This window comes from Lonchura striata, chromosome 28, assembly GCF_050655825.1.
Source record: "Lonchura striata isolate lonStrDom1 chromosome 28, ASM5065582v1, whole genome shotgun sequence".
Taxonomy (NCBI): Eukaryota; Metazoa; Chordata; class Aves; order Passeriformes; family Estrildidae; genus Lonchura; species Lonchura striata.
The window spans coordinates 6052512-6075349 of NC_140730.1; the positions used below are offsets into that span (position 1 = coordinate 6052512).

The 22838-nt window shown below is 60.4% G+C and overlaps 2 protein-coding genes and 1 pseudogene across 3 annotated transcripts; 2 read left to right on the top strand and 1 right to left on the bottom strand.

Moving 5' to 3' along the window:
- The first annotated feature begins 855 nt into the window (after positions 1-855).
- Positions 856-10446, top strand: LOC110469472 (AN1-type zinc finger protein 5). Its single transcript, XM_021528241.3, has 7 exons — positions 856-972; positions 1247-1524; positions 2582-2755; positions 3776-3869; positions 4668-4786; positions 6211-6321; positions 8048-10446. Exons 3-7 carry the CDS (start codon positions 2605-2607, stop codon positions 8194-8196), a joined length of 624 nt encoding a protein of 207 aa, XP_021383916.1. The 5' UTR covers positions 856-972; positions 1247-1524; positions 2582-2604; the 3' UTR covers positions 8197-10446.
- Positions 9083-11989, bottom strand: LOC146765068 (protein FAM32A pseudogene; annotated as a pseudogene). The gene has a single exon (XR_014950297.1). The product of XR_014950297.1 is annotated as a protein FAM32A pseudogene (transcript).
- A 1181-nt stretch (positions 11990-13170) lies between these two features.
- On the top strand, positions 13171-19953 carry ABHD17A (abhydrolase domain containing 17A, depalmitoylase). Its single transcript, XM_021528300.4, has 5 exons — positions 13171-13245; positions 15341-15847; positions 17180-17374; positions 17982-18161; positions 19008-19953. Exons 2-5 carry the CDS (start codon positions 15543-15545, stop codon positions 19231-19233), a joined length of 906 nt encoding a protein of 301 aa, XP_021383975.1. The 5' UTR covers positions 13171-13245; positions 15341-15542; the 3' UTR covers positions 19234-19953.
- The last annotated feature ends 2885 nt before the right edge of the window (positions 19954-22838 follow it).

Here is a 22838-nt window from a genome sequence, read left to right on the forward strand (position 1 = left end):
TCCCCACATGAGGGTCTCAGCCCCTCAGCTGCAGGTGGGGCACATCTGTAACCCCAGCCCTACAGCCAAGGGGGTCAGAGCTGCCTCCCCTACGGTCAGGGCACCCATACACTCCATTCCCTGCAACCAGGGGGTCACAGCCCTCATGTCTATTGCTGAGGCACACCTACACCCCAGCCCTGCCCTATGCTGCAGTCCCCCGGCCGGGGCAGGGAGGGCTCAGAGCCCTCTCCGCTATTCCTGGAGCCCACCTACACTGCTGTTCTCACAGCCAGGGGGTCACAGCCCCTCCGCTATTGCTGGAGCACACCCACACCCACACCCCAGCCCCCTCCCCTACACCCTGCCCGTGTCCCGGGGGTCTCACAGCCCCTGCCCCCTCCCCAGGGATGTCAGAGCCCCCTGCCCGTGTCCCCGGGGAATGTCACAGCCCCTGCCCCTGCCTGGAGGTCTCACAGCCCCTACCCGTGTCCCCAGGGAATGTCACAGCCCCTGTCCCCTCCCCGGGGGTGTCACAGCCCCCGCCCGGGGGTGTCACAGCCCCTCCCCGGGGGTCTCACAGCCCCTGCCCGTGTCCCGGGGGGTGTCACAGCCCCTGCCCGTGTCCCCGGGGAATGTCACGGCCCCTGTCCCCTCCCCGCCCGGGGGTCTCACAGCCCCTGTCCCCTCCCCGGGGGGTGTCACAGCCCCTGCCCGGGGGTGTCACAGCCCCTGCCCGGGGGTCTCACAGCCCCCGCCCGTGTCCCCAGGAATGCCACAGCCCCCGCCGCCCCCGGCTCCGCCCGCCGCCCCGGCCCGGTCCCGGGCCCGCGTCCCCCCCGTCCCGTCCCCCCCGTCCCGGGCCCTCCCCGGGGGAGGCGCTCGGGGCCCGCGCCCGCCATGTTTCCCGGCAGCGCTCCGTGCCCGCCGCCCGCCTGAGCCGCCCGGGGCCGGCCCGGCCCGGCCCGGGGCCGCCCGCCTGCTCCGCCGCCGGTGAGTGGGGCCCGGCCGGCGGGGCCCGCCCGGCGCTGCTGCTCGGCGCAGGCCGCGGAGCCCCGGCCTCGATTAGCGCCGCGGGCCGGCAGCGGGGCGCGGGGCCCGGCCGGGGCGGCGGCGGGCGGGGGCGGTGGGTCTCTCCGCGGCCGGGCGGGGGTCTCGGCCGCCCCGGGCCGCCCGGGCGCGGCGGCGGCCGCGGCTCGGCCCGTGCGGGCGGCCGGGCCCTGCGGCGCCCGGGGAGGGCTGAGCCCGCGGCCGCTTCTCTCTGCAGGGACTCCATCGACAGCAGCTGCCCGAGGTTTGTCCGTGTGGCAGCGGGGCCATCCGCGACCCCCGAGGGATCCTCCGCTACCGGGGCTGCCCTGGCTGCGAGTGCCCGAGGAGAGGCCGGTTCGGGCCGGGAGGGTCCCGGGGCGGCGATGGCAGCGCTGGTCTGAGCTCCGCGGGGCACCCCCGGGTGCGGAGCCGAAACCGCATCCCCCAGCTGAGGACGAGGAGGGATAAACCAGAGGTGATCCGGTTCCGGCCCACGGGAGCGCTCCTGGCAGGGTAATGATTTCGTGTTTGTCTCCTTTATTCCCTCGGTGGAGCAAGTTTTGTAGGAGCAGGAAGGGAAGCGGCAGGGCTGGCTGGGAGGTCGTGGGTACTTGGTGCACCCCACAAAGGCAGCACTGCTGGGAGCTCCTGCTACCAGCGCCGTGGCTTTGTGCCCGAGCTGGAGCCACCCGCGCCCACCATGGTCCTAGGCACATCCTCTCCCCTTGTTCTGTGTCAGACTTGGACTGGCTGCAGCCACGTTGTCCACACTCATTGGAATTGTGTGTGGTTTTTGTTTGTGCCTCATGGTTCTCATTTGGAGCACTGTGGTGGGTTTGGCCCTGTAAATGCTACACCATGTGTGGATGGAAGGGGCCAGTTCCTGGGGTTGAAGGTAACTGCATGTGATCCAGAGAGAAATTATTAAGATTAAATTTAAAATTAGGTTTCAGCATGTCAGCTGTTTTCCCCGGGAAGGTGTTCTGGAATCGCATCTTCCTGCTGGAAAGAAAACCTTATCCTTATTTCCAGCCTAACCATGCGAACGTTCCCCTTACCCACGTATGTCAGAGCAGAGCGTCAGTGGGTTCCTTCTGCATCGCTTGCGTCATCTTCCTGAGAATTAAAAAACTAAACCAGGCTCGAAATGAAAACCAAAATGTGACTGACTGGGCCTGCACTGGGCGTGTGAGGTGTGGGTGTTCAGAGGGGGCATCAGTAGTGCTGTGGGGGCACATTTGGTACCGCTGGAGAGCGGATTGTTGGGGTCTGACGCGCTCGTGTGTCACCGGGAGTTTAGGGAGCCTCGTGGTGCAGCAGGGAGAGCCGGGAGCCAGTTCCTGTTGGCTTTCCAGTCTGGCTCTGAGCAGCTCGGGGTGGCTTAGGGCTCCAGGACATGGATTTTAGGAGCCCCCAGTGCTCGAGGGCCTGGGGTCGTGTGGCTGTGCACGTGCAGGAACCGAGCTCTCTTGGGATCCTTTGTGCTCCTTCCTGATCAGCTGCAGCACACAATGCCCGAGCGCTCGGCCCTCACAGCTGTCCCGGGTTTATTTCTGATTCCTGGCTGCAGCTCGGTGCCTCGGAGGGGCGAGGATGGCTCAGGAGACGAACCAGACGCAGGTGCCTCTGCTGTGTACCACGGGCTGCGGGTTCTATGGCAGCCCCCGGACCAACGGCATGTGCTCCGTGTGCTACAAGGAGTTCCTGCAGAGGCAGCAGAGCAGTGACCGGATAAGCCCTCCAGGTAGAGGATTTTTTCCTGGAAATCTGTCTTGAATGGGTGTCTGGATACAAACTGTGTCCAGCATGGCACTGGTACCTGGCCACCAGCAGATTTACCCCCTCCTAGAAAAGTCATCTTTCCCTTTCCATGGATACCCAAAGCTCTAAATCAAGGATCCAAGCCCTCAAGCATTTCTATTCCCTGTTAGGAGGGGCACTTGCTTCCTTCCCAGTCTCACCAGTTTGTGAAGCCCTGTCCCAGCCAGCACCTTCCAGTAAACTGTAGAATTTCACATGTGCTAATGGTGATCCCAGCTTTCAGCTATTTCCTGCTCCCTGATTAGATGCTGACTGCTGGGAACCATGACAAAGCCCCACAATGAAATTTTATTTGGCCTATTTTTATAATATTCTTATCTTAACAGTGTGATATCTAAAAGCCATGACTTACAAGGTTTGTTTCCTGCACTTGGAGTGGGAGCAGGGGAAGGATGCTCTCTGCAACGTGAGCAGGGATTTCTTTTGCTGGGGGTTGTGCAGATGCCACATGTACAGAGTGAGAAATGCCTCTGAGAGTTCTTCCACAGTTTATTCCTGAGGGTCATGGAATTCATCATGGCTTGCCTTGAGTCACCCACACAAAATATGCTCAGGAACATGACTTTTCCTGACAAAGGCTTTTCCTAAGACCCCATCTTAGATCCTCAGCTGACACAAACCCATATGTGTCTGTTGAAGCCCGTTCCTTTCAGCAGATGAGGATCTGGTTCTTACACCTTGGAGAAGTTTACACAGTGCCATTGGGTGCAAGATCTAGACAGCCCTGGTGTCCCACGAGTCTAATGCACAAATTTGGAGAGGAGAGTGTAGGAACAGGGATATGGGAGTGATCCCAACAGGAGTGTGCCCTCCCAGCTCCAGTAGGGAACAGGAGTGTAAAGCCTGCTGGAAGTGCTTGTCCTGCTTTCTCCTTGGCTGTCAAGCACCTGAGGAATGTGCTGATATTTCCAGAGACTTGACCAAGCCTGCTCTTGTCTCGTAGCACCCAGCGGTCCCAGCAGCAGCCCCATGGCTTCCGAGGCCATCGCGGGACAGTGCGTGGAGGGAGACTCCACACCTGAGGATGCAAAAGCCAGGTAGGGGAAGAGTCTGGAGGGGAGGGGATCTAAACCCTGCTAAAATCCAGCTCTGGGACACAAGGGACAGGCTGTCATCCTTTATATGTCTGTGAACAGGCTGTGTCAAACTTTGCATTGTGTCTCTGGTTTATTTGGAAGATTGAGATGTCCCTCAATCTGCTGCTGCTGATGTGTAGAGTGAGGTATCAGAGGGTTGGTAGTAAGTTAAATGGCATCTTGGTTCTCCTGCAGCCAGTGCACCTTGTCTGTCCCTGGCTGTGTTCAACTGTTCAATTTCTGCTCAGTCCCAAGCAGTCGGATTTTTGGGGTTTTCATGTGCAGGGCCAAGAGTTGGACTTGGAAGGATCACGAGGATCATCAACTCAGAATGTTGTGTGATTCTAAGTGAAAGCACCTGCTGATGACCCAGTCTGAAAGCTGTAACAGCAGGATTAGAGGCCTTGGGCCTGTTTGATGGGAAGGAGGACAGAGCTGCACGGAGCTCTACCATCACATTACAGCCCTGACTCATAACTGTGTTTCCCTGCCCCTGGACTTGTTTGGATAGGCTCTTGCCTTGCTTTGAGATATAATTGGGTGCAAAAGGAAACTGAGATCATCACAGATTCATTCCATTTATGTCTATAAAGAACTTTGATCCCTGATCTCAAGGGGAATTGACCTGCTGTGCTCCTGACCTACTTTTGAATATAAGGAAATAAACTTTACGGGCTGAAGGTCTCTCCCACATAACTGTCTATCAAATGAAAACAGTTGTGTTTTCTCTTTTTGTTTGTCTGCTGCAAATGCTCCCAGTGCTCAGACTCCTGTGACCCATCAGATGACGGCCATGAGCATATCCAGAGAGGAAACCAGCAACGAGACAGAGGAATTCAGCAAGACAGATGAAGCTTCATCAGCTTCTTCCTCATCAGGTAGGGTGCTTGGTTTGTCCTTTGCACAGGCCTGAGTGACACTGAGCTCAGGAGTCCATTGGAGCAGCAGGGACAGCTGCTGACCCTGGGGTGTGTCCCCTCCTGGCAGTAAAGGCACACCTGAGAGCTGAGGAGGAAGCGTGTTTTGGTGACAGGGAGGAGAGCAAATGCTGTGCTCGAGGGCAGGCTGATAGAGATTGCTCTGTGGGCTGAGGGCTGAGTGGCTGCCAGCCCTCGAGTGGCTGGCAGGAGGATAATCTTCCATGACGCCTCTCCCAGCGAATGGCAGCGAGCCCGGAGCGTCCCACAGCCTGACGCGGCGGCTGCTGGCGGCACTCCCCTGCCAGCTCCCGAGGGGGAGGAAGGGAGATGGATCCATCCCAGGCTTCGAGAGAGGTGACTCGGTTGTGACAGTGCCTGGGGGTAGTGGAGGCCTGTTGTTGTCACCCTGTGTGATGGGGGAACCTGTCCCTTGGGGGTGTTACACAGCTAGTGCCCTGATGTGATTGAGGGGCAGCAGAGTCAATGCCCAGTGTGGCACATCCTCCAGCTGATGCCATAAGCAGGTGATCTGCATGCAGACACCCTCCTTTGCTCAGCTGACAGCTTCCTTGCATTGAAAGCTAAAAAAATCCAGGAGCTGTTGGTTGTTAATGAGCTAGGGCTTTAGTCACCACACATGGCTGGGCATTTTGGGTTAGGTAATCTCTTGCCTGCAAGCCCAGGAGACGATTTACAACAGGCAGGTGAGAGACTGTTAAAAGAGGCTTGGGAGAGCCTGCCCCTTTCATCTGCCTGTGTAATTTTGAGGAGGTTGTTTAGGGTCAGCTTCACAAAGCTGTCTCTGTTTTGTCTCCTCAGAGCAGCCTGCACTGCAGGTGCTCCAAGGAGCAGTTGGAGCTCCTCCCTCCTGTTGACTTCTCTAACCTGCTTAGGTACTGGAGGAAATCCTGCTAAGCATCAGTGACCTTTAACAATCTGGCTTTGAGAGCTCAGTTTTCCCTTTGGTAGATTAGAGGCAGTGATGGATATCTGTGTAAAGCATTCTAAGACCTACATTTGAGGAACACTTACATAAGAGTCAGCAAAAATAATTAGTAGTACTTACAAGGGGTTAACTTTTTTCTCCCTGTGAAGATTAACTGTGGGCTCAGCTGGCAGCTGTATTGCTGTACAGCAGCTGAGCTGTAGTGACTATCTAGTCACTGCCCAGTGACCACCTCAGCTTTGGATTTAAGACATTTGAAACAGAGAGAAAGCTGTGAGGTGGAGATCTCGGTGGAACAAGGCAAATCTCACAGTTTGGGGTATGTCAGCCAGAGCAGTGTGCACACAGAGAGTCATCAGAGCCTCAAGCAGCTCCTGTGATAAAATGAATGCTTGGTTTATCAAGAATGCCAGCAAAACTCTTGCCTCTGTTTCAGGTACCCTGCTTGAGATATCCCAGAGCACGGCTGAGGGCAAGACGGCTTCGGAAAAACCGAAACCGAAGAAGAATCGCTGCTTCACCTGCCGGAAGAAGATTGGGCTGACTGGTAAGTGCCTGGCTCTGGGAAAACTTCCCCGTGCCCTAAGCAGTCCCAGGGGAGAGCCCTGTGAGCACAGTGCTGTGGTGCTGCTGGGTTTGGAGGGTCAGAGGCTGGAGGTTTCCCCAAATCCATCCTGGAGCTGTGGTGCTGCAGGAGAGGAGGGAGGAGAACTCCGACCTGCAACAGCGCTGGTTGAGGCAGCAGCCTGGGGAACATCCCACTCACTGCCAGGGTCCTGGCAGCCCTTGGGAGCAGGATTGGATGTGGCAGCACCTCTTGGTTGTTCCTGCTTCTTGGCAGAAGCTGCTGCAGAGGAAGGCAGAGCTCACTGTGGATCAGAATCCGCTCCCGGTCAGGTCCGTGGTAGAGCTTTCGTAACAGTGACATGAACTGAGGTAGACCCAAATGGAAAATCCCTCTCCAAGACTCATCCCATTTGTTAATGCTGCCTGATTTCCACTGTTAGCTTCCTGAAAGTAGGATGGCTCTCAGCATGCAGCCTGTAAAGCTGGAGAGAGAAGTGCTGGGATGGTGTCAGGGCACTGCTATCAATGGGAAAACAGCTTCTGGAAAGTGAAGCAATTAATTTGGCTGTAGTTTGCTAATAAAAACATCCTTCCATTAAATTATCTCTGGCATTTAGTACTTCTCTGGAAAAAAGTTAACTCTGGAGCTGTGCAGGTCATGGTGTTCTGGCAGAGTACTTGCTTCTGTAGCCTGCTTGGGGCATCCAGCAGCCAGGGACTGGCTGTTTTCATGGCTATAAGAGGCTTTGGCAAAGTCTAGACTGGAAAGTTTGAACCTGAGCTTGCCTGGAAATCCATGGGTACTGTCCTAGAATAGGGGGTGGGTTTATAAACCTGGATCAGGGTTGGGCACTCTGTGCCCAGCCTTCAGGGTGCAGAGAGGATTGTTTTCCTGATTGAGGGTTTCCTTACAAGCTTTAAACTATGAGAAGTTCTCTTCTTTAGGATTCAACTTACAGAGAATTCCTGTGAATTCAGGGCATTTAGGATAAAATGAGTTTTCTCAACCAGGAGTAAACTGGCACCTTGGAGCAAGGTGTTGGTGGGCTTTACAGCCTGTAGTTAGAAAAAAATGAAGGGACAGAGCATGATTCCCTGCCAGCAAGATTTCCTGCTGTCCTGCAGCACATCCCCTGCTCGCTCCCTGCCTTGCTTTCCCAGTGTGCTGTGTTAATGGTAGCACTCTGAGCATTGTCTCAGAGTGAAGTGACTAAAGTGGGAGTTTTGAAGCCTAAATAGCTCAAACATAATCCTAAGGTGGTGACAGCTCTGCTGCTTGCTGCTGGTCAGTCCAGCTGCTGCTGTGTGACCCTGGGGAGCTGGACTGGCTCACAGGGCTGAGCTCCAGCTCGGGCTGCCTGGGGAGCCTGGTCTGGATTAGCAGTCTGGCACTCTGCAGTGCCTGGCACGTCCCTTGTCCCCAGGGAGCACGGACAGCAGCTGCTCTGGGAGCATTTCCCACATGACAGCTGGGGCTGCCCAAAGCACACGGAGCTCCTGAGCCAGAGGAAAGCAAAGAGCCACCCATGGTCTTCCCCAAATGAAGAGTCCCTTTGGCCTGTGGGGAACAGCAGGCACCCTCCCTTGCCCCTCTCTCTGCATTGGTGGCATTTCCTGGCGTGGCAGGAAGGAGCCAGGCCCTGACGCCTTCCTGCTCTGCTGGATGGGGTCTGATGTGGCTTTGTCCCCGCTCTTCCTCCCCTCAGGCTTCGACTGCCGCTGCGGGAACCTGTTCTGTGCCATTCACCGGTACTCTGACATGCACGCCTGCCCCTACGACTACAAGGCAGAAGCTGCCGAGAAGATCCGCAAGGAAAACCCCATTGTTATCGCCGAGAAGATCCAGAAGTTGTGAAGGGGTCCGAGCAGCTCGAACTGCAGCCAGGCCGCCTGGTGCTCCTCCCCTTCCTCCCGGCCTTCCTCCTCCTCCTCCCAGCCCCTGCGGCGGTGCGAGGGTGACTCCAGCAGTGCTCACAAACCGGCACCTGGACACGGGGACTCCTCGCACCTCTGGCAGTCAGCTGGTGTTCCTCCTCTCCCTTCCTGCCTGTCCGACAGCCACAGCTCAGCTGATGTGTTCTCAACCAGCTTCCCAGAGGAAAAGGGACCGTCCTGCCCCGCTGCTCCGGCGCTAAGACCTTGGCACTTGCCTCTTGCCGGGCAGTATGAGCGGCCGGGCTCTGCCGGGCAGCCTTTCCCTTCCCGGCGGCTCCGAGTCCTGCAAAGCACCCAGGGCTTGTGGCTGCAGTCCCCGAGCAGCTGCTGGACTCTGTTCCCTCTGCCTGCAGTCCCGGGAGCTGGGGGATCCTGGCAGCCAGGCTGCCGTCTGCTCCCCGGGAGGTGTTTGCTCTCAGATGCACAAAAGTTGATTCTGTAGTTCAGCACCCCAGACCCCTCTCCCCACCCTCTGCTGACGCTGTTGGAGAAGCACCAAGGGGGTTGAGCAGTGATGCTGGCACAGGGAAGTTATATTGTGGCTTGAAGTGATGTGGGCAGGGCAGGACCTTCCAGGAGGTTCTGCTTGCTGCCTTGTGCCTCTCTCACAGGGAGGCAGCCAGGGACACCCCTGCTCCAGCCTCCTGCTTCAGCACCCCTGGATAACCCCGGCTGCTTTCCCAGCAAGGTGTGTGTCCCTCAGCACTGCCTGTGCCTGCTCTCCTCTCTCCCCTCTTTCCCCTTTCTCCTCTCCCTTCTCTCCTCTCTCCCTGCCTTCTGCCTTACACGAGTCGCTCTCATCAGGGTTGTGCACAAAGCTCAGGTCCCCACGCCTCTGCTTCTGGACCTGTCCCTGCACCCAGGTGACAGTGGGGTCCCCTCCTCCCATGTGGGCCATGCTGGTACTGGGGAGAGCTCGGGGAGCCCACCCAGCTGCCCTCCTCTGCCTCCTCCCTCCCTGTGGGATGAGAGGCAGGGCCAGGTCCCCAGGAGATGCTCTGCAAGCCAGACAGAGGGAACTGGGGCACAGGGAAAGTCACGAGGAGGGTCCTGGGGTGCCCAGAAGTCCAGGTGGGGGCTCAGAAACGCCCATGGAGAGACCCAGGGAGCAGGGAGAGGTGCTTGGAGGGCTCTGGGCTCACTGAGACTCAGAATTCCCTGAGGTGCTGGAAGGCCCAGGGAGGGCTCTGGGGTGCAAGGAAAGGCAGAAGGAGAACTTTGGGGTACAGTGAACACGCTCAGAGGCCTCAAGCACCCTAAGAGGCACGTGGAAGGCTCTAGGGCTGCTCTCACGCACTCACACAGGAAGGGAGGTGTGGGAAAAACCAAATGCCACTCAGTACCACTCCAGAAAGAGCACCTGGAGGGCTCGGTTGGGAGGACCTGGGGCTCAGGGGTGCAGCACAAGGCAGGCAGAGGCTCCTGGGGCACAGCCACGGCCTCCTCCATGCCCAGGGGATTCCTGGGAACACCAGGAGCGGGGCTGTGGCCACGGAACTCTGGCTTTCTCAAGCAGAGAAACCCGGATGTGTCCCGGGGGACAAGCAGCAGCCTCTGTCCCACTCTGCTGGCCATCCCACGCTTTGGAAGCATTTCCCTTGGTGTCAGCACAGCTGCAGGGCCCAGCTGGGGGAAACCATAGCAGCTCCTTCCTTCCAAAGGCTGTTTTCCTGCCCTGCTTGTGGCAGTTCTGCCCAGGTGCTGGAGTGTTTGGTTTTTGCAGTCTGCTCCAGCCAAAGCAGCGTGTGCTCTGTGCCAGCTGCTATCCTGTGCTGCTGCTGGCAGCATCTGAACCTCCCAAACTGCTGCAAACCCCCCTGCAGCACAGAGAGGAGCGAGGCTGCCTCTTGCCAGCCTTTTCCTCAGGTTTTTCCTTCTGGATAACACTGACATGTCTGGAGCATGCAAGTGGCTGCACGTGTTAGCCCTGGACACACCTGGGCCAGCACAGAGCTGGTGGCCAGGCTGGGTTTGGCCCAGCTGTTGGCTGAGGATGATCCCTCACCCTCAGGGGATGCAGGAATTTTGGCCACCAGCCCCGAGGAAGTGCAGCAGCTCCCGTGGATCCTTGGGAAAGGCCACAGCCACCTGCTTCTCCAGCACCGCCCTTTTCCCTGTTCCTCCCTCCCTGTCCATGAGTGTAAATACAACACAGTCTAGTTTGCTTGGATGCTGTGGGTGCTTTGTTTCAGGCAGGATGCCTGGGGGGCTTGGCTTGGCTCTTTTGGGGTGGCTGTGGGGCTCTGTGCCTCAGTTTCCCTGTGGATGATCATTCACAGTACCTGGTGCTGGCTGGGGATCAGAGCACCCCAGACCTGCACCCCCCTGATCTCAACTCCACCAGGGGCTGGGCTGGATCTCCAGGGGTCACTTCAGCCCTGACAAGTCTGGGATTTTGCCTTTTGGCTCAGTAGGGAGCCCTGGCTGGGTCTGAGGGGCTCCGAGGTTCTCCCGGGTTCCCTCCTGTCTGCTGTCACCTCCGTGGGGCAGGAAAGGGAGTTTGGGACAGGCCCCCAAAGCCACCCCCCTCCCCACGTGGGGGCATTTGGGCAGTGTTTGGCACCAGGACTGACTTCAGCAAGGCTTTGGACGCTGCCTCCCGTGACATCTTTGCAGGTGGACACGGGAGATGTGGGAAAATGGAGTGGGGAGGGCCTGGCTGAGTGCAGAGCTCGGAGGGGCCTGGAAGCACAGCAGAGTTCCCAGAGATCCGTGCCTGCTCCAGCCCTGCTCAGTTCGTGTAGCAACCTGCGGGGGATAGAATGGACTGATCAGGTTTCAGGGGAGTGACTGACTCTCCTGAAGGCCCCTGAAGGCCGTGCTGCCATTCAGAGGGGCCTGGGAGGGGGCAAACCCAAGGGGGTTCAACAAGGGCAAGTGTAGGGTCCTGCACCCGGGGAGGATAAACCCCAGGGGCCAGCACAGGCGGGGGGTGACCCACTGGGGAGCAGCTCTGCAGAGGAGGGCCTGGGGCTCCTGGGGGATGACAAACTGTCCCTGAGGCAGCAGAGTGTCCTGGGGCCAGGGGGACACTGGGACCCTGGGGGCATCGGGAGGAGTGTGGCCAGCAGGGCAGGGAGGGATCCTGCCCCTCTGCTCGGCCCTAGTGAGGCACATCTGGGCTGCTGTGTCCAGTTCTGGAGAGGAAGGACAAGGAGCTACTGGAGAGGGTCCAGTGGAGGCCCCAGAGGTGATTTGGGGCCTGGAGCTTCTGGTGAGGAGAGACACTGGGAGCTGGGCTTGGTTAATCCAGAGTAGACGGAGAGTGTTGGATGTTTGGTTTTTTTTAAAAAAAAAGACTATAAGACATTATGAAGTCATAAAAGCTCAGAAGTTAAACTCAAGAATATAACTACGGAGAACAGCCAGACTGACATTGACAGAAACCAAACCCAGCTCCGGAGCCGTGCCGAGCAGCCCGTTCATTCCGTGCCGCTGACTTTGGGAATGTGGCAGTGCTCACTGTGCCTGCTGGACTCCTCCTCTCGCTGCTTGTGGCTTTCCCACGCTGCCTTCAGGATCCGCTCCATTTGCTGCTTCTCCTGCACCGGGGTCCGCTTGTCCAGCCCGCGCTTCTCCTCCTCCTCCTGCTGCTGCTCCTTGCTGCCCGGGATCTGCTCCGGGATCTGGGCTTTGTCTTTCGCCTTCTTCTCCCGCTTGCCGGCCCCCAGGGAGCCCCCGCTGCCCTTCAGCCGCAGGGGACCGCGCTCCATGATTTTTCTCAAACTCCTAGATTTTTGTCAAATTTTATACGGTCCCAAACCCATAGAAAAATCCATCGGTTGAATGTTCATTGGTCCCAACTTGTGCAGTTCTTAATGCTTGGTTTCCTCTTGGATATGGATTTCCTGGCCTCTGATGTTACCTAGTTCTTCACTCCTAATTTGCATTTCCTTATCGGCCTTTTCCAGGTGTCTCCAGCCGTGCCAGGGGGCAGGTGTGGAGCAGATGGTGGCAGATGTTTCGCCAGTGGCCCTTCATAGCCTTTATCTCTTGTGTATCTCTTGTGCCGCTCTCAGCCCCGAACTCCTCATTGCTCCTGGTGGAACAATGCTTTGGAGGGAAACTTCCCATCCCCCGGGGCCAAGGCGAACAAGGGGCCAAGGCAAACAAGCGTGACTAAAGTTAGGAAATAAAAATTTTAAACTTGGTATATTTTCCAACAAGAGGCGATCTCGCCAATCCGCATAAACATCTCCAACGTGAGCACCAGGCTCCTTGCAGTGCTGCAGTGGCCATAAACTAAACTAAACCACCAGAAGTCCCACCTCAAGGTGAGGAAGGGCTTCTCACTGCGGGTGGCAGAGCACTGAGCAGCGAGGCGGTGAAGCCTCCCTCGGGAGACACTCCAAGCCCACCCGCTGCAGGAGTGAGGCTGGGCTGGGTGATCTCCAGAGGTGCCTCCCAGCGCCATTTGGGATTTTGTGGCACAGGAGCGAAGCCGGGCTGGTGATCTCCAGAGGTGCCTCCCAGCGCCATTTGGGATTTTGTGGCACAGGAGCGAAGCCGGGCTGGTGATCTCCAGAGGTGCCTCCCAGCGCCATTTGGGATTTTGTGGCACAGGAGCGAAGCCGGGCTGGTGATCTCCAGAGGTGCCTCCCAGCGCCATTTGGGATTTTGGGGGGGAGCGAGGCCAGGCTGGGTGATCTCCAGAGGTGCCTCCCAGCGCCATTTGGGATTTTGGGGGGGAGTGAGGCCAGGCTGGGTGATCTCCAGAGGTGCCTCCCAGCGCCATTTGGGATTTTGGGGGGGGAGCGAAGCCAGGCTGGGTGATCTCCAGAGGTGCCTCCCAGCGCCATTTGGGATTTTGGGGCGCGGGAGCGAGGCCAGGCCGCGCTGCGCTGTTCCCATGGCAACGGGCGCGGGGCGATGGCGTCACTTCCGGCCGGGGGGGCAGCGCCGCCCCCGCCTGGGAGGCCGCAGCGGCCGCGGGGCCTCGGGCAGCGGCAGCGGGGCCGGGGATGCGCAGGTACCGGGGCTCGGGGGCACACGAGCACGGCACGGCACGGCACGGCACGGGGACAGCCTGCGGGGGGCGGGCTCCGCCGGCCGGGCGCTCGCGGCGTGCAGCGGGGGGTCCCGCCGCGCGGCCGGAGGTACGGGAGGCCCCGGCACGCGGGGGAGGCCGTGCTGGTCAGTGAGGGGGGACACGGGGGTCAGTGACGGTTTGGAGGGGACACAGTGGGCAGTGAGGGGGGACACGGCGGTTAGTAAGGGTTTGGGGAGACGGTGGTCAGTGAGGGTTTGTGGGGACAGTGGTCAGTGAGGGTTTGGGGGACAGTGGTCAATGAGGGTCTGGGGGGACGCAGTGGTCAGTGAGGGTTTGGGGGGACACAGTGGTCAGCGAGGGTTTGGGGGACGCAGTGGTCAGTGAGGGTCTGGGGGGACGCAGTGGTCAGTGAGGGTTTGGGGGGACACAGTGGGCAGTGAGGGTTTGGTTGCTGGCCTCCGGGGATACCCGTGCTGGAGCTGCGGCTGGCAGAGCCCAGGATTAACGTTACTTCCGTACCCGTGTCCCAGGTACACGGTGGTCAGTGAGGGTTTGGGGGTCACTGTGGTCGGTGTGGGTTTGGGGGGCCCACGCGGGTCGGTGGGGGTGTGGGACCCCCCCAGCGGGAGGTGCAGGCCGGGCAGGGTGTGTGAAACCCCCCAGAGGCGGGAGAGGCTCCCGGTGGGCGGCGTGGCCCGGGGCAGGGGCAGAGCCACGCGGGCCAGCCCGGGCTCATGGAGGAGGTCGGGTGGGGTCTGGGGACTTACACGGGCCCGGTGGGGCTGTGGGGACACGCACACAGTGATCGGGGAGGGTCCCACTGCTCCGTGTGTGTTTGGGGGTCCCTCAGCGATCAGTGAGGGGCAGTGTGAGTGGGGGTCTCCATTCCCGTCTGCAAGGTGGGAGGGCCGCGATGGACAGGGAGGGGGAGAACTCACCGCTCTGGGGTGGGGGTGAGTTGGGGGGAGGGGTCCGTGCTGGGGGTCCCGCAGCAGGCGATGGAGGGAAATGTGTGTGCGGTCAGGGTGTGCGGGTGGGGGTCCCACAGCCCCTGTGCGGTCAGGGTGGGGGTCCCACAGCCCCAGCCCGCTCAGCGTGTGTGGGGTGGGGGTCCCGTGCCTGTCAGAGGAGGGGGGAGCACCCACCAGTCCATGGTGGGGGCCGCACAGCGGTCAGTGGCTGGGTACAGCACGGACCCCCCTCGATGGGTGTGGGGTCGGCGTGTGTGCGTGGGTCACGCCCCACAGCAGGCGTGGGGCGAGGGCAGGGGCCGGGCGGGGCTGGCCACCCACGACGCGGTGTCCCCGGCCGGTGCCTGGCTTTGTCCCAGCGTGTGCGTGTGACACACGGTGTTAGTGGCCCCTGGTGCCACCTCCCCGCGTGGACCCCACGCAGGTGCGAGGCCACCGGACTCCCCGGGAGTGCCAAACCTGGGAGGGACGCGGCTGCCACGCGCCAGGTGTGGCACCGGCCCTGGCCCTGCTGTGGATGGTCACCGGCCCGAGGGGGCCTGGCTCCTACCGGGGCACGGGGCATCCCTTCGCTCACAGTGTTTTGCCATATTTCAGTGCCATATCCCAGCTTCAGTGCCATATCCCTCTTCCACCCTTTCCTCCCCTTTCCCAGGCCTTCGGAAGCAGATGGAGCGAATTCCTCGGGGTGTGGGCTGGTTTGACATTCCTCAGCTCAAGCCTGTGCCCAAACTTGCAGAAAATAGTTGCGTTTTTTTTTTTTTTTTTCCTCTCTCCTCTTTTCCCCTTCCTCTCCCCTTTCCCCTTTTTCCCGGGGAGCTCGGCACTCCCGAGCGCCTAGGTGGCCCCGGGGGATGGGTGTTCTTTGTCCCATCAGCCGTGTGGCTGCTGTGGGGGTGGTGTGTGTGGGATCCTGCTCTTGTCCTCGCCCCCTCCGCGTGGGCTGCCCGCGGGGGCTGGCGAATGTGGCAGGAGCTGGGACTTCGCGGGGGCTGCGTGTGCTGGGTGGGGGCTGCAGAGGTGCTCGGGGGGGGACACTGCGGGGAGCACGTTTGTCCCCGGCCGTGGGTGACAGAGCCCTCAGAGCCGCCGCCTGCCCGCAGGCCCCCGCCGCCGCCGGACGGACCGATGGACACGGCAGCCCCGCCGCCCGCCCCGGGCCGTGCTGCACGGCCGGCGCCCGCCGTGCCCCGGGCCGGCTGAGCACGGCGCGTCTCCGGGCCCGGCGTCGTTGCCGGCCTCTGTCCGATTGGGATCCTCCCTCGCTCCGGGCGCGGCCGCCTCCCCTCCCGCCTCGCCGCCGTCATGAACGGGCTGTCGATCAGCCAACTCTGCTGCCTCTTCTGCTGCCCGCCCTGCCCCAGCCGCATCGCGGCCAAGCTCGCCTTCCTGCCCCCGGAGCCCACCTACGCCATGGTGCCCGAGCCCGAGCCCGTGGGCAGCACGGGCTCCCTGCGCGGCGCCGCGGGCCGCTGGAAGCTGCACTTGAAGGAGCGGGCGGATTTCCAGTACTCCCAGCGGGAGCTGGACAACATCGAGGTGTTCGTCACCAAGAGCAGCCGGGGGAACCGCGTCGGCTGCATGTACGTCCGCTGCGTGCCCGGCGCCAGGTGAGTCACTGGGTGTGAGCTGGGGCACTGCTTTGCCCTGGAGCTGCCCTGGGGGCTCCTGTCCCCTTTTCCCCCTCAGCTGGGCCTCGCTGGAGGAGCTGGCCCTGCTTTGGAGGTGTCAGGTGGGATGGGCGAGCTGGGCTCCCCGACCGGTCCGGCTTGTGGCCGCACTGGGAGTGGGGCTAAACAGGAGCAGAGGCAAAGCCAGAGGCTGCAGGGGTGTGGGGATTCCCCAGGCCGTCTCACAGTCCCCTGCAGTGCTCCAGTTGTTTGCTCAGGGGACACCAGGGTGCACCAGCTGCTTCTGCCCATCCTCAGCCCTGCGGTGACCATGGGGATTGGGCAACTGCCAGCCAGGGGAACCTGGTTTAGTCAAATTCACAAGGACTTTTGGTTCCTCAAGGAAAAGAGTGATAGGAGTGAAAGCCAGGAGGGGTTTGGTCACTCTCGTGGGTCAGTGGCACCCTGGGGTGTGAGATGGAGACCCCCTCCTGCTGCCACTGCCTGGGCAGAGGAGACAGGAGGGGACTTGGCAGCTGCTCCCTGAGCAGTGGCACAGTTTGGGGGTTCAGGTGCAGAGGGAGGCCAGGTCACCCCAGCTGACCCCTTTGCTGTGTCTTCCCAGGAAAAACAGGTCCTCAAAGAGCAGCATCCCAGGCTGCAGGGCTGGAGGGGAGAACCTGGGCTGGGGGAAACCAGGCCTACCAAACCGTGGGGTATCAGGTGCTGCTGGATGTCTGACTTCCTGCAGCTCCTCCTGTCACTGACTTCCAGCTGGGGCTCCCTGGGCATCCAGGCCAGGATCGGAGGCTCAGCCTGGCCACAGACCACTCAGACCAGCTGCAGGGGCTCAGCAGGGAGTGGGTCCTGCTCCCTCCCTCTGGCAGAAGGGAGCCAAGCTCCCATCAATCTGCTATTAGTGTTAATTTTTATGATTAACATTGTTTTTCCCCTTATGGTGGTAATTTCTTGTGCCTTGTCACTCCCACAATTCACTTCTCTCTCAGCATCTGGTGTCTTGCCAGGCTCAGGAGAGAAAAAACCTGCTGTCAGAATTCTTACTTGAAATCCCCATTGGGCAAACAGCCCCAAATCCTGAGCTTTTAACCAAAAATAGACTCAAAAACTTGAACAGAATCATCATCCTGCCTTCATGCTGCCTGTTCCTGCTGGGAGCGAGCCCCTGGCTCTGGCAGCAGGAGGGTCTGGGTGTTCCTGGGGGTGTCACCAGGTGGCTGGAGGGGTGTTGGCCCTTCGTGTCCCGGGGTTTGGTTGCTGGAGCTCCGGCACGGCGGCAGAGCCCAGGATTAACGTTCCGTACCCGTGTCCCAGGTACACGGTGCTTTTCTCCCACGGCAACGCCGTGGACCTGGGCCAGATGAGCAGCTTCTACATCGGGCTGGGCACCCGCATCAACTGCAACATCTTCTCCTACGACTACTCGGGCTACGGCGTGAGCACGGGCAGGCCCTCGGAGCGCAACCTCTACTCCGACATCGACGCCGCGTGGCAGGCGCTGCGCACACGGTGAGCGGGGCAGGGAGCTCGCCCTGCTGGCCTCAGGAAAACCCTGTGCTCCAGCAGGCAGGAAAACAGGAAATCTCCCAGAAGGGGAACCCTGGGCCGCTTGAGGCAGGAAGAGGTTGTTGGAAAACTCTAGAGGGAGCAGCTGGGGGATGCAAGGGGCAGGGATGCTGCGGGGCATGACCTTGGCACAAGCTGTGCTTCCTGTCTCGCTGTGCCAGGCTCAGCTCTGGTTCCCCTGCCAGGTTTGGGGTGCAGCCCTGTGCCAGGCTCTGCCTCCTCTTCCTCAGGCCTGGTTCAATGTGTGACCCAGAGCTGGAGCTGCCCACATGGCTGCAGTCCAGGGTGTGAACACCCTATAACCCTGACCTGGTGAGGGCCTTGACATCCCCCAGAACTCAGCTGGCAGTTTAGCCCTGTCTGCTCCCTGGTGCTTCGGGAGGACAAGGAACTACTCTGGGCCCAGCCATGAGCGGCTGGGGGAGGATCAAGGGGACAGACCCCAGACCCTTCCAGGAGCCTTGTGGGCGCAGTGACCGGAGCAGAGTAACCCCATGGCTGTATCTCCTGGTGATGTGCCTGGCCCCTGAGCTGCCCTGTCCTCTGCCAGGTACGGGATCAGCCCGGAGAACATCATTTTGTACGGACAGAGCATTGGCACAGTGCCCACAGTTGACCTGGCCTCCCGCTACGAGTGCGCGGCCATCGTGCTGCACTCCCCGCTCACCTCCGGCATGCGCGTCGCCTTCCCCGACACCAAGAAGACCTATTGGTTCGATGCCTTCCCCAAGTGAGTGCCCCGGGCACAGGGCATGGGGGGTTTGGAGGGGCAATGCCCAGACCAGCTCTGGTCACAGCCAGGGGACATGTGACAATGTGAGCCATTTTTTGTGGTAAGTTTAAACATCCCCCTTGGCATCTTCTTGCCATTTATTTGGTGCCCTCCGGGAGTTGTAGCTCTCCCTGGGGTCACTGTGCCCCCTCCTGAGGGCTGTGCCATGTGTGTACCCCAGTCCCCAGGCATCACCTCCTGGCCACATTGTCCCAGTGACTTTGCCCACTGGCTTAGGGGCTGTGCTGCTGGCTCCTTGTCAGGTGTCACAAGCCCTGGGTGTCCCTGGGACCCCTCTGTCCCCCAAGAGTTATTCCTTGGGGATTTTCCTGCTCTTCAGATGGCAGGAGCAGTGCTGTGAGGACGAGCTCTTCCTTTGCCTCTCCCTTGCAGCCAGGCCCGTGGGGCCCAGGGGACAGTCCCCGGGCCGGAAGCTGTGGCTGGGAGCCACCAGCCCACGCTCTGCATCCTGATGGCCTCACATGGCCTTTGGGACTGGGCTGGGACCAGCCGTGCTTCCCTTCCTCAGAGCCTGACAGGGAAGGGCTGTCCTGCAGCAGTTCCCATCAGCCCAGCTGAAGTCCCACAGGGATGTTGTCACTGCTGTCTGCTCCTTGTCTGTCACACCGGGGCAGATCTTTTCCTTGGCAGAAGCTCTGTGTCTCCCCCTCTCCCTGTGCTCTGCCATGATCAAAGAGCGTTTCCTGGTCCCTCTCCCAGGGGATGTTTTGGGGGCAGGAGGAGTGGAAATGTCTCATTCCCTGTGCTTACCCCTTCTCTCTTCCCCATCCACCCTCTTGGCAGCATTGAGAAGATCTCCAAAATCACCTCTCCTGTCCTCATCATCCACGGCACAGAGGACGAAGTCATCGACTTCTCCCATGGCCTGGCGCTGTTCGAGCGCTGCCCCAAGGCCGTGGAGCCGCTGTGGGTGGACGGGGCCGGGCACAATGACATTGAACTCTACAGCCAGTACCTCGAGCGCCTTCGGAAATTCATCTCCCAGGAGCTGGCCAGCCAACGCAACTAGCCAGGGGGCAGGCAGGGGGGTTCTGCTTGTTTCTCCAGTTCTCCCAGTTGCTCTCCCCGGTCCCTGCTGCTGGAGCTGTAACAAGTTTGTTCAGCCTCGGCTCCGGGCTCAGGAGAGGGCGGGAGGCCCTGGAATGGACGGTGTTTGCCCTCGGACATGAGCACAGCTCTCCTCCCTGCTGGTGCCAGCCCCGGCGCTGCTGGCACCACCGGCCCGGCTGGCCAGAGACGGCAGCTCCCTCCTTGCCCCTTCCCAGAGACATGAGCCCACCCTCCGATGGTGGATCCTTGGCTTCAGACACGTCCTCGTCTCCTTCCCAAACCGGCGAAGTCCCGAGTCCCTCCCGGCCGCTCTGCTGCTCTGACCATAGCAATAAGGCGAGTTGGAGAGGGGCTGGGGCCCCGGCCCCTCCCCGCTGTCCCTGTGGGTGGGACACAGGAGGTGGCAGTTCCTGCTCTCCATGGAGCTTTCCCGGGACCAGCGCTGGTGGTGCCCGGTGTTCACCCCGCGGCTGGGGCAGAGCCGTGTCCCCACGGGGACTATGGGGATGCATGGAGGAGGTGCCCCCTGCCCCACACCTCCTCCAGTCTGGCGCTGCTCAGCCTTCCCAGAGCACTCCTGGTGCTCAGGTCACCCCTGGAAAACCTCTCTGGCCCACTTGCCCGGGGAATGGGGTGAGGGAAGCAGGCAGCAAATAAAGAGCAGAGGTTTAACGTTTCACCTGTGTGTGCCCTTTCCATGGCTACCCCTGGGGGCTCCTGACCCAGCCCCAGGATGTCTGGCCCCCTCTTCCCCCTGGTCAGCACCTTCCCTAGATTGCCCCGGGCCAGATCCCCAGTGCTTGTCACCCTCCTCTGGGGACTGGGCAGCCCCAAGGTGCCCACGGGAGGGGGAAGATGCCCTGGCTGCAAAGGCCTGTGTGACCTGGGGGCAACAGGAACCCATTCCCCTGTCCCGTGTCATTTGGGGGTCCCATGGGATCACGGGTGCAGAAGTAGAGGATGGCCTCAGCCTTCCAGGAGCTGGGGGGAGCAGGGTGTGCCACGGGGGAAGGGAGACATCCCCATGGCCTGCTCTGTACCAGGCCAGCACAGCAAGGGTGGATGCAGGGTGGTTCTGGGGTACGTGGGCTGGTCCTGGGGAGAGCAAACCTTATTTTTGACCTGCTCCATGCTCAGTTCTGACCAGAGCTGTGTGGGGACTTGAGTGATTCCGGGGGTGCACTGGTCATGGGGGCAGGTGCAGAGGTGTCCCACAGAGTCCTCCCGTCAGCACATGGGAAATTTGCCCCAGGGGAAGGCAGAGGCTCAGGTTGGTGATTTTTGGGACAGTGCGTGTTCTTACACCCCAGGAAGAGCTGTTTGTGTGTTTTCCTGCCCCTGGGACATCCCTGGCCCCAGCCCAAACAGCAAAACACTGCTCTGCCCTTCCCCTCCCTGTCCCTGTCCTCCCGGTGTCCTGTCCTGACACGAGGCCCTGGCCAGGCTCATGTGAGGAGGGATTTAATCTCCTTAGGGGCTCAGGGGCCAGGCAGGGGGGCCTCACTGCACCCCCACGCTCCGAGCACTCCAATACAGCTATTGTTTGGGACGGGGGGCTGAGGTGGGGGGCACGGGACCCGGGACCCCCTGCTTCCCACACATCCCTCCTTTCCCCCAGGAGAGGAGGGGGAATGGCCCTTCCTTGGTGCTGGGGCTGTGCAGGAGCTGGAAGAGGAGTGGATGACTCTGGAGGGGGCCTCATTCATTTCCAGGGGGATTTTGGGGTCCAGGAGCTGGGATGTCTGGCTTCTCCCTGCACATCCCCCCAGTCCTTCTTCCCCATCCCTCTGCCAGCAGTGGCCAGGTGGTTTGGGAGCCTTGGGCTCACAAGGGTGTGGGAAACCAAAGCTCCCCAGCCTGGCTCCCCCTGGCCCCACTGTCCCAGGGCTCCCTAATCCTGGCACAGAGACGTTCTGTGTGCACCCAGGGTATTTTTATCCTCTTACTGCTGCCTGTTTCCTGTTGAGCTGCAGATGCTTCAGACCAGCTCTGCCTGGCCAGCAGGATAGCTCAGAGTTTGTTGGGTCTGGGGGGATGTTGAGGTGGCTCGAGGTTGTTTTTCCTGTGTCTCTGTTTAAAACAAAGGCAAAAGGTCAGTAAAGTTCAACCTGATCCTCAAAGTCTAGAGCCAGGTCGGGAATATGAGAGTCCAAGGAGATGGACATTGCTGGGTGCCACCTCCATGGTGGGGAGCCCTGATGGGATCAGGGATCAGGGCTCTGGGTCTGGATCTGTCCCAGCATGGAGGCTCCATCCTTACTCAGCACCTGGAGCAGGGAGGGCCAGAGGAGCACTCACCCCTACGAGAGCTGTGGGGATCTTGCAGGACGTGGGCTGGGGGCCCTGGGTACAGGAACCCCCAGCTGGGGCCAAACTGGGCCACGAGTCACTGGGACAGCACTTCTGTCCCCTTTGGGATCACACTTCTGTCCCCTTTGGGATCACATTTCTGTCCCCTTTGGGATCACACTTCTGTCTTCTTTGGGATCACACATCTGTCCCCTCTGGAATGACAGTTCTGTCGTCTTTGGGATGGCACTTCTGTCCCCTCCACTGGTGCTGTGGTTTGGGGTGAAGGAAGGGCACTGGGTGCGGGACAGGGCTGGACAGTTTTGGTACCTGGAAGGGGACTCTGCAGTGTCCTTTCTCTGGAGGGGACAGGGAGAGCCAAGGCCCTGAGTGTCCCCAAAGTCCCTCCTGCAGCCAGAGCAGAGCAGGGTCAGGGCAGGTGTCCCTCTGACCGGTTTGAAGCCTCCAGCCAAGGGGGGCACAGGGGCTCAGGTTGGGCATGGGGGACATCGGGTGACCGGCCAAGAGGGGTTTAAATCTCATTTGGGGCATAAATGAGGCTTTTGATGGCCAGGGCCTGCGTGCCACAGTCATGAGACCTCGTTCAGAGGCCGAGCTCAGTCATGGGATCCAGGAAACTGAATTAAAGCATCTTAAGGAGCTTTTTCCCGAGCTCTGCTCTGGTTTTCCACGTGCTTGTCATATGAACAAAGACAGTATAAAAGGGCAGAGGGGAAGGATCCCATCGGTGGTCGGGCTGGGAGAAGGGACGGCGTTGGGAAAGGATGCCAGGGTGAGGGGCACAGCACGGCGCTGGCTGAGGTGGAAGGAAGGAGGCAGGAAAGGACAAGGAGAGGGGCTCTGCTCTGTCTGCTGAGTGATGTGGAGGCCTTGGAGACAGCAGGGACAGTGGGGACAGGTAGGGGGACAGATGTGGGGGAGCAGAGCCGGTGTCCCCCCGCCCCGAGCAGCGCAGAGCTGTGAGAGCCCGACACACCCACGGCTGCACCGCGACACCAGCGGCACCTCCTTGGTGAGACCCGGGCACGGGGACAGGGGGCACAGGGGGCGGGGGCACCCACAGCCCTGGGGACACCACAACCCTGGGGACACCCTGAGAGGGCACCCACAGCCCTGGGGACACCCACAACCCTGGGGACACCACAACTCTGGGGACACCCTGAGAGGGCACCCACAGCCCTAGGGACAACCAGAGCCCTGGGGACACCCACAGCCCTGGGGACACCACAACCCTGGGGACTCCCAGAACTCTGG